Genomic DNA, 10000 nt, shown 5'->3' with positions numbered 1-10000 from the left:
ATTAACTGCAAGCAGATCCTGACCTCTTGGTCTGTCTGCGAGACAGACCAAGAGGCCAGGAAGGTAAAGGGCAGATGGGGGAAAAAAGTCAAGTTGCTGAAATGTTTGGATTATAGGGAAGGGCAGCCCAGACCCTGGGCTGGGGAAGTTCAGGATAGGGGGTAGGTAGGGTATGCCAGCCATACAGATAGCCAATAGATAGGGACTGAGGGATGCTGGGAGAATCTGGCAGCCAGTGTCTGCTTTGTTAAATAGGCACCTGAGCTGTTGGTCCCAGGTTTGAGACCTGACATCCTGTGCACAGGAGGAAGAAGGGGAAGAGCTTACTGAGAGCAGGGAACGTGGGAGGACAATTTTGCAGTTCACGCTCAAGTTCTGCTGCAATGCCAATCTCTGCAGGTCTGTGACAGTTCTGAGCCTGGGGTGGAAGCCAGGGCTGGGGACCGTTAAGCTGTGTCCCCCTCACAGTAATGTGTCTTTAAGGGATCTGCTCCTGTCACTCAGGCCACACTAGCAAATCAGGGCTCCGAAGCTTACTACCATTCAGGATAGGGGAGGGCACTTCCGGTCCGCCATGCTGCACGCTGCGCGCCTCCAGGGCTGAGGGAGACGCCGTTACAGTATTGTTGTGCTGACCCGCTGCCGGGAGCTGGGAGGAGAGAGCCGGGAGAGCTCGGAATCCGCCATGGTGAGCGAGGGGCCGCCGTCCCCACGCGGGGAGGAGCCGCGGGAGCCGGGGTGGGGTCCCGGAGCTGTGGGAACCGGCGGCCGACGCGGAGCCCCATGAGGTCCGTGGGTTCCCTGAGTCCCCTCCCGTTCTCTGTCGGGCCCTGTGGCCTCTGGATGACTTTTATCTGTGGGCTGCGGCTGCGGCTGTGCGAACATGGGGATGCGGGGGCGGGGGGCGACACAGGACACTGTGTGGATTTGTCCTATTGCTGACTACACTGTTCAGGCCCCACAAGTGAGAGTTTCATTGTCTCCTGGGCGGTAGACTTGTTAACTCGCAGAGCCCCGGTCACTCTGGTGTCTTCTGGAAGTTCTGCACTTGGCCCTGAACATTCAGGTGTAGATCCACCTGCAGTTATTTCTGTGCAGGGTGTAAAGTCTGTGTCATTAACACATCTGCATGTGGATGCCAGGGTGGTCCAGTCACGTGTGTCAGCAAGGCCAGACTTACAGGGTTTCCTGGCCTCCTGTGTTAAAATTTTTGACTACATTAATTGTGTTTTTATTTGTAAGTTTGCTCTCATGATCTGTTGATCTCTTAATTCTTTCTCAGACAGTACAGTCTTTATTGCAGCTGTATGGGAAGTTTTAAAGACAGATGGTATCAGAGTGTGTGCTGTTTACCTAATCTTGTGTTGATCTTTTTTTTCGTTCATGATGACCTTTTGTCATCAGTTTTCTGTAATGGATAGAAAAATTGTTAGACTTTTTATTGGAGTGTTGCTGAATCTAAAGCTTCAATTCCGTACTGGAATAATACTTCCTGTCTTACAATCATGGAATTTCTCTCCTTTGATTGAGTATCTTGATTCTTTTAATTACAAAATTATAGTTTTTGCTACAGATATTTGTCACATTTGTGTGTATTTCTGGCTTATTTAACTATGGTGACATATAAGAGATATGAGGGTATGTGTTTTTAATTTTTCAGTATTTTATTTCATGTGTATGAGTGTGTTGTACAAATCCTAAATGGTTTAATAAAAACCCCGGAGCCAGGTTTTAGGGTAAATGCTGAAAGATCAGAGAAAACAAGCCACAGCCACTTCTCACCTCGCCAGTTCCTTAGCGGATCCTGTCTCCATGAATCCTCAGACTGATTGCCCCTGGGTCCTCAGCTGAAAGGGTCTCAGCCAAAAGGCCTTAGTTCTTGTGTCCTCTCCCCTTACATGCCTTTCTCCACCCAGCCATTTCACTTCCTTCCTAGTGCTGGGATTAATGATGTGTGTGCTTCCCAAATACTGTAGCAAAGGCATGAGATCTCAAGTGCTGGGATTAGGGTGTGTGATTGCCACGTGCTAGGATTAAAGGTGTGTGCCACCACTGCCTGGCTCTGTTTCTTTCCTAGACTGAGTCAATCTCATGTAGTTCAGGGTGGCTTTGAACTCACAGAGATCCAGATGGATCTCTGCCTCCTGAGTGCTAGGATTAAGGGTGTGTGCTACCACTGTCTGGCCTGTATGTTTAATCTAGTGGCTGGTTCTGTCCTCTGATCCTCAGGCAAGCTTTATTTGATACACAATATATCACCACATGAGTAATTTGCTTGCACATGTGTATGTTCACTACATGTGTTTTGTGCCCACAGAAGACAGAAGGAGGCATCAGATCCCCTACAACAGCATTTAGGGATGATTGTGTGCCACCATGTTAGAGTTGGGAACCAAACCCAGGACTTCTACAAGAGCAACAAGTGGTGGTAACTGCTGAGCCATCCCTCTAGTCCTAAACTTGATTTTCAAACTTCATATGTGTGTGTGCGCACAAGTATATGCTGAAAAACAAGTGTTAAGAGAGTTGAGGTTTGCTTAACAATCTGTCTTTGGGGTTTGGGAGATGACTCAGTAGGTGTGCTGGTTAGATTTGGTCAGCTTGACAGAAGCTAGAGTCACACTGACGTAATAGGGCCCATCCCACTGTGGTTGGTGCTGCCCTGGGCAGGTGATGCTGAATTGTAGAAGGAAGCCAGCTGAGCAAGCCATGATAGAAGGGATGGTAACCAGCATTTCTTGAAGTTGACAGTGTATGTGGAATGCATAAGCCTATTGTGTATACAAGTTAGCAGATCTGTTCCCAGCCAGCTCCTCTTTGTGTGTTAAGTAGAGCTGGAGACTTGTAATTACTGAAGAGATTTTTCTCACTCTCTAAGTGTGTGGCATGACTTCTCATTGTGATGGCACATTATTTCCAGAACAGTTGCACCTTCAAGGTTTCAGGAAATATTTTGAGACAAGGTTTGTTATGTTGACTTTCTTTGCTTTGATCCTGAGTTTAGGTCCACAGGGCATTGACCCTGTTGTCCTCCTGACTGAACCTCCTCAGTTCTTGATTAAACGTTTGTAGTTCCATACAAGTTTCTAATAATGGTTACAGTAATTGACAGTTTGTTCCTTTACCTCGTTCCCCTTCCATCCCCCAACTTTCCCACTGGTAATCACTACCTACTTGATTCATAGCTTTAATGTCAGGGGCATATGCAGTGTTGCAGGTGGCAAAGGAAGTTTTTCTAACTAGGCACACCTACAAGTAGAACAGTGTGCCCAGTTGGCAGCATTTGCACTTACAGCATCATGCAAAGTGAAAGAACATTTTGCCTCTAGTGGTTAATGTTTAGCTCTAGTCAAATCTAAGTTCTCACAATTAACTCATCAGCCAAAGCTGAACCAATTCATCCTTCATTCTGTACTACTCTATCTCCTATGGGGGATATACCAGGTTTTTTCCTATCATCCTATAAACTACAAAACTTAAAAGCTTACTCTTAATAGTTGACATTGCTTATTTCTTGTTCTCATGTTCTCTTCCTCTCAACTTTCTACAGTATTGGCACAGCTATCAGAAAGGAAGATATTGTGGATTCCTATAATTCTGCTTCATTCCCTATTCCTAGGCTGTTCCCATTAACTCTTGATATCATCTCTTTATTTGAATTTCCCCTAGACTCTTGGGGTTAAAATCATTCTCTGCAGAACAGTTATGCAAATTTGTAATGTCATGAACTACTGTGACTCTTTCAGACTAGTCACAAGATGTATTGGAAAGGCAACATCCTGTTCTTAAGAATCTTGAATTCGTGGTCACACATGACACAAAGGCTTTAGGAGCTGAATCAGAGCCACTTTATATTTTTAACAACATCCCCTCTGACTCACCCAGAGGAGCATCATGGGGGACGTTTTCCTAATGCAATAGCCATTTCACCCATAGCTGTAAGAAACTAGAGGCAAGCCGGGCGGTGGTGGCACACGCCTTTAATCCCAGCACTCGGGAGGCGGATCTCTGTGAGTTCGAGGCCAGCCTGGGGCTACCAAGTGAGTCCCAGGAAAGGTGCAAAGCTACACAGAGAAACCCTGTCTCGAAAAACCAAAAAAAAAAAAAAAAGAAAGAAAGAAACTAGAGGCAGCCGGCAATATGATTTGTATAAGGAAAGCAAGAAAAGCAGGTAGCACATATCCTCCTGGAGTCATGCTCAGAATTGTGCAGTTAACTATCCATTGGCCTTTGCTAAAATGGGTTAAATTTTCCCATTCAGGAAGCATTTGACTGTAGAAAGTGTGTCTCTCTTCATTCAGGTTCCACTGAGGCACAGCAGGACACTGAGATCACTGGTCCAGGACAGACCTTATGAAGGAATGGGACCTTAAGAGGTGGGGCTGGGAAGAGCTGTCTTCTAAAGAGACCAAATGGCAGGACAGCATTGACTTTCTGCAAAAATCCTGAAAATTTTCAAGGAACTGATAGATTTGTGCCATTTTCATGGTGTAGCAGAGAGTTTTCTGTGTTGAGTGACTATTATCAAGTGTCTGGAGGATAATAAGTTATTTTGAGCCAGAAGTTTCCCATTGTATACATCTAGTACCAGTAGTTAGGGAGACTGAGGCACGAGGGCTACTAGAGCCTCTAGCATTGAGCATTCTCCCTAGCTTCCCTGCTGTGGTAATTTGTATGTAATTGGCCCCTGTAATGCTGAAGTCCAGCCTCGGCTCTAGTTCAGGTCCTGAGATGGGGAAGGGGCATCAGCACAAGGAAAACTTCTGACCACCAAACGGATTGCACTCAAGTGGCCCCGAATAGCTCAGTCTGTCTTTATTTATACTTAAACAGAGTTTTTCTTACCAGGGTTACATGAACAGCTCTAATATTGGGTTCTATTTTTAACTTTAAGAAATACATCGTGATCATTATGGAAGCCCCCATTGTTCCCTTTATGCTTCCCCAAATACACCTTCTTACCCCCTGCATTACCTTAGTCTAGACATAGAGTCAGCATTTTTGCAGGCTTAACTAAATATTGAGCCAGACACATCCTGTTCTCACAGCACTTATGTCAGTTGCGGATACAAAGTGAAGAAGTAATGGACATGGATACAATGCTATAAGAACAACAATATTCAAACCCAGACAATTCTTTCATGTCTGCAAAATATATTTTTATACGGTTCCCTTTTCTACAAGAGGGTCCCATGTCTCAATCTCTCTGTAAAAGGCAGACATTGGTAAAGCGCTCTTTCCCCATCTCACTATACCATACTTCTTCCACCAATATAAACTCCTATGTATTGTAAAAATGGATCAATATAACTCACATTTTGCATTGTATTTTTTCTTCTTGGAGCATACCAGATCCTACCAATAGTTCTATGCTTGGTGCCCAGAGAACTTACTCTCAACAGTTAGCACTATGCTTTATTCCTAGTCTGTTTATGCATGCCCTGCTCTTCTTTTCCAAACTGTGAAACATGGTTAATGTTCCAATGTTGTTTTCTCATATATACCTAAATATCTCTATTGAGTCAAAAAAGTTCCCAGGGTTGAGAGCTGCAGTTAGTAATTCCAGATTTAAGAAGCATTAACACCCTGCTGAATCATAGGGGAAAATATTTGAAAAGGAACAGAATTTCCATGGAAAATTATAGCTGTTGCATGTGTGACTGACAAAATAAAACTAAAAACTGCCCAAAGAATTACCAATATAATGTGAGAAAAGAGTCTGCAAGCTGAATGAATTTTGCAAATTCCTATGCTGTTCTGTGGACTACTGGTTCTTGCCAAGTGAGAGTCCATTTCCACAAGTGTATTGCTCTGAGGAAACTCAGTGGACAGGTAATCATATGCTCTAAGGAAACCCATTGGACAGGTAATCATATGCTGATCCGAGACTAGGCTACACGACGCCTTCTTACACTGTAAACTTATAGGGAGTTGTGCTATTAAGAGGTGTGGCCTTGTTGAAGGAAGTGTGTCACCGTGGAGGTGGAGGCGGGCTTTGAGGTCTCTTGCTCAAGTGTTGTTCAGTGTGACCCTCAGACCATTTCCTGTTGCCTGCAAAATGTAGGATTTTCTCTGCACCATGTCTGCCTGCACATCTCCATGTTCCCTGCCATGATGATAATGGACTTAACCTCTGAACTGTAAGTGAACCACTCAAGTGAAATGTTTTTCTTTATAAGAGTTGCTGTGGTCATGGTGTCTCTTCATAGCAATAGAAACCCTTAGATACCTGGTATCACACACACACTGCCACTGTCACAGGCACCAGGACACATGAATGGGGGAGGGGTCAGAAGACAAATTTTTCTGAAGTTGTTCTCCCCTTCCACTTTCATATACGTACCTGGGTTCAAACTCATGTCCTCTGGCTTGTACTGGCATGCCAAGCATGTGTACCTGCTAAGCCAAATCACTGGTCTACTGTTATCTTTTTAAAAGACCCCATATGTTTCAGAGATACACTCTGAAATTTCTTTGTAGCCCAAACTGGCCAGGAACTACTTTATACACTTAGCCCAGCCTGATTGGAACTTAATCTTCTTGCCTTACTCTCCAAGTACTGGAATTGCAGATCATTTCTGAGACATAATTCTACAAATGCACAAATTTTTTTCTTTGTCTCGCATCTACCCCCTTTCCTTTTAAAACTTTTTTTTGCTATGTATCCTAAGCTAACCTAGTAATCAACAGGTTACCTCAGCCTACAGAGGTCTGGGATTGCAGGGATGAGTTACCATGGCTAGCCTGACATTGGATTTAGCAGTAGAAAGATCCTGAATTCCAAGACTCAACAGTGAGAGGTGAACTATGTGTTGTGATGATATGATGGGACTATGTTTTGAGAAAATTTGTTTGCCTGTCTCTCCCTCCCTCCCTCTCTCTCTCTCTCTCTCTCTCCCTCCCTCCCTTCCTCCCTCTTCCTCCCTCTCTTTCTCTGTGTCTGTCTGTCTCTCTGTCTCTTTCTTTTGGATATATATGGGTAGGTAGGTCTAACATCTTCCAGGCTGACCTAGAATTGTTATTTGTTCCATGATGACATTGTACTTCCAATGCTCCTGCTTCCATCTGTCAGTTGCTAAGATTATAGGCCTGTACCATCGCACCTATTTCATGTAGTTTTAGGAATAAACCCAGTGTTTCTTGCATGTTAGACAACCACTCTACCAAATGAGCTACATCCCTAGTCCCTGAAACATAGTTTATCTACATATACTTCAGACACTGCGTACGATCTCCCTCACACAATCAGATTTCTTGAAATGGGCTGGCTGTCTAGAATTTAATCCACTTCTGACCTTACCTGGAAAAACTTAGATCCTACAAAGTAAAGAGTTCAGAACCAGAAGAGCCCACACTCAGGATGTCCGTTGTATTTCCACACCTTCCACAATGACCAACCAGCTATAAATCAGCTTTGGGTGTTGGTGACCTTCTCCTATTGTATAACTTTACAATAGGTCAAGTGGTTATGTTAGCAATGGTGTGGCCTGCCTCAGCTAGGGAATCACTTTACTTACACTTACAGGTCTTGGTGGCTGTATTTCTTCATAAACACATCTTTCCTTTTCTTAATACAAAAATCTACACTTTACACACACACACACACACACATACACACACACACACACACACACACACACCACACACACACCAAAACTATGCTTGAAGCTCATTAGGTTGAATGTTGCTTTATCATTGCAACAAGCTCTTGATTTGTTGTAGCATACACTGAGTGAACAGCTGTAATGCCAGCACTTGGGAGGCTGAGACAGGGAATGGCAAATTACAGACCAGCATGTACTACACTAAGAGAACTTGTCTCCAAGCAAAACAAAATACAACAAAACAAACCACCAACCAACCAAAACATTCAAATGTTTGTGGTCATCATTGACTACATAGGGAGTTTGAGGCTAGTTTGAGATGCATGGCACCTTGTCTCATAAATGAATAGTAAGTAAGAAAGTAAGTAAATAGGTTGAAATACTAGCTGGTGCTGAAATACTGGGCTCAGTGTGCCTTTGTGTTCTCACATATTATTCAGCAGCCTCAAAACTAATAATGAAATGCTTCATCATTCAATATTCTGTCATACTCCATTGGTTTGACTTACCAAAATATTAAATATCGAAAGTATTTCACAAGAAAAAAGAAATATGTTTCTACTATATATGATGATGTAAACTTATATATAGCTAGACAGTGGTCTCTAACAGGAGTGTTCCATCCAACACTGTTATGGGGTCCACTTGGACCTAATACAACTCACATACCAAATCAATGCAGAAAACAAAAATTTATTGTAATCCAACTGCTACCGATAATCAGGGATGCAGAACAGTTTTGGGAGCTGAATGTGACCCCAAAGTAGAAACTTACAGAACTTTTAAGCATGAAAACTACAAACATCTGTGCCAAGTTACAGTTACACTTTTCACCAATCAGGATTCAGGGAGTAGGGCCTCTCCTAGAACATTTTTCTGTGGTACACTTACTTGTTCTCATTGGTTGGTTTACTCAAGTGTGCTAGGCCAGCTTGCCCACCATTCTTCTCTCACCTTGCCAACCGGGATGTCTGTTACCCCGGGAAGTTTGGGGAGGTCTTGGAAACTTAAACTTTATTTGATCCTTATTCAAAATGGAATTTCTATCCAGAATGGCTTCAGTTTGGTTCCTTCTTACTACACTACCACCAAAATAGCTACATGTTACTGATGAACTGAAGATCTGTTTTCATAAGTATCTATTACAGGAATTGGGTGGCTTAAATGAGACAGATGATCAGCGACCTGAATTGTAAGGTAGAGGTGGAGGGTGTGGAGCACACAAACTGAATTGTAAGGTAGAGGTGGAGGGTGTGGAGCACAGAAGATGAATTGTAAGGTAGAGGTGGAGGGTGTAGAGCACAGAAGATGAATTGTAAGGTAAGTGTTGGGGGAGTGTAGAGCACACAAGCTTAATTGTAAGGTAGGGGTTGGAGGACTGTGGAGCACACAAGCTGAAGTGTAATGCAGGAGGTGGGTTATGTCGAGTATGCCTTTGATCTCAGCAGTTGGAAAGGAAACTGAGGCAGGATCCTTGCCAAGTTTGAGGGGATCAGGTTCTTTCCTTATGAGAATGTATATACATTTTAATTTTAATTTTTAAGTGACATTTATTTGTTTACTAACTTTCATAAAGAGGGGCATGCCCATGTCATGTGGATCCCAAAGAAGAACTTATGTGAGTTGCTTCTGTATTTCCACTCTGTGGGTCCTGGGGATCAAACAAAGTCAGAATTCCCAGCCATCAGGAACCTGGGTAGGAAGGTCTTGTCTAAGGACCACCTTTACACACATTTTCAATTTGCTGACTTACTGGGCCCTCACACCCCCTTAATGCCCTTAATGCTCCTAGTCTGTCACCTCTACAAATTCAGATTAAGTTCAGTCCTAGTGGGGTCTTTTTCCCATTTCAATAGTGTACTAAGATGTATCTTAATTATTTTACCCAGAGTCTGGTTTTACTTTTGACACACCTCAACTTGCAATCAATTCTATATGGTTATAGTTTTCCAAACACAAATCTAATCCTGGCATCTTCTAGATTTCAACCTTGAAATAGCTTTTCATGACTCTACCATAACAAGACAGCCAGTACTCGAATCTTGACACCACCCTCTCAGTTCAGGTGTTACTTGTGGCCACTTTTGGTTAAGAATGCCAAAGTGTCAAGTTCAAGTTCACACTTGAAATTCTTTTCTTGGGGTTGGGGATTTAGCTCAGTGGTAGAGCGCAAGGCCCTGGGTTCAGTCCTCAGCTCCAGGAAAAAAAGAAAAAAAAAAAAAAAAAAAAAAAAAACAAATTCTTTACAACTCAGCTCAGCAGTACTTTTTTCTTTTTCAGAATTGACATGTTTATATGTGTCACAGCACCTACACCCAGTTTGCCCCTCCTTCATAATTATCAGTGATAAGGCCATGTGTAGTTGAGTGGGTAGAAATGTTGAGTCTTAGAGGACG

At 43.2% G+C, this 10000-nt stretch overlaps 1 protein-coding gene across 2 annotated transcripts in view; it reads left to right on the top strand.

The window, feature by feature from the left end:
- Window positions 1-333: 333 nt before the first annotated feature.
- The window catches only part of LOC114687850 (zinc finger protein 431-like), a 45155-nt gene continuing 35488 nt past the window's right edge, over window positions 334-10000 (top strand). Inside the window, exon 1 of one of the 2 annotated variants that reach the window (XM_028862487.2) lies at window positions 334-688. In XM_028862487.2, coding sequence (XP_028718320.1) covers window positions 686-688 — 3 coding nt within the window. In that variant the 5' untranslated portion in view covers window positions 334-685. The remainder of the gene's footprint in view (window positions 689-10000) is intronic. The other variant, XM_037197880.1, reaches the window with a different exon arrangement.

Source organism: Peromyscus leucopus, chromosome 22, assembly GCF_004664715.2.
Source record: "Peromyscus leucopus breed LL Stock chromosome 22, UCI_PerLeu_2.1, whole genome shotgun sequence".
NCBI classification, from domain to species: domain Eukaryota; kingdom Metazoa; phylum Chordata; class Mammalia; order Rodentia; family Cricetidae; genus Peromyscus; species Peromyscus leucopus.
This window is presented reverse-complemented; position numbering and strand designations above follow the sequence as displayed.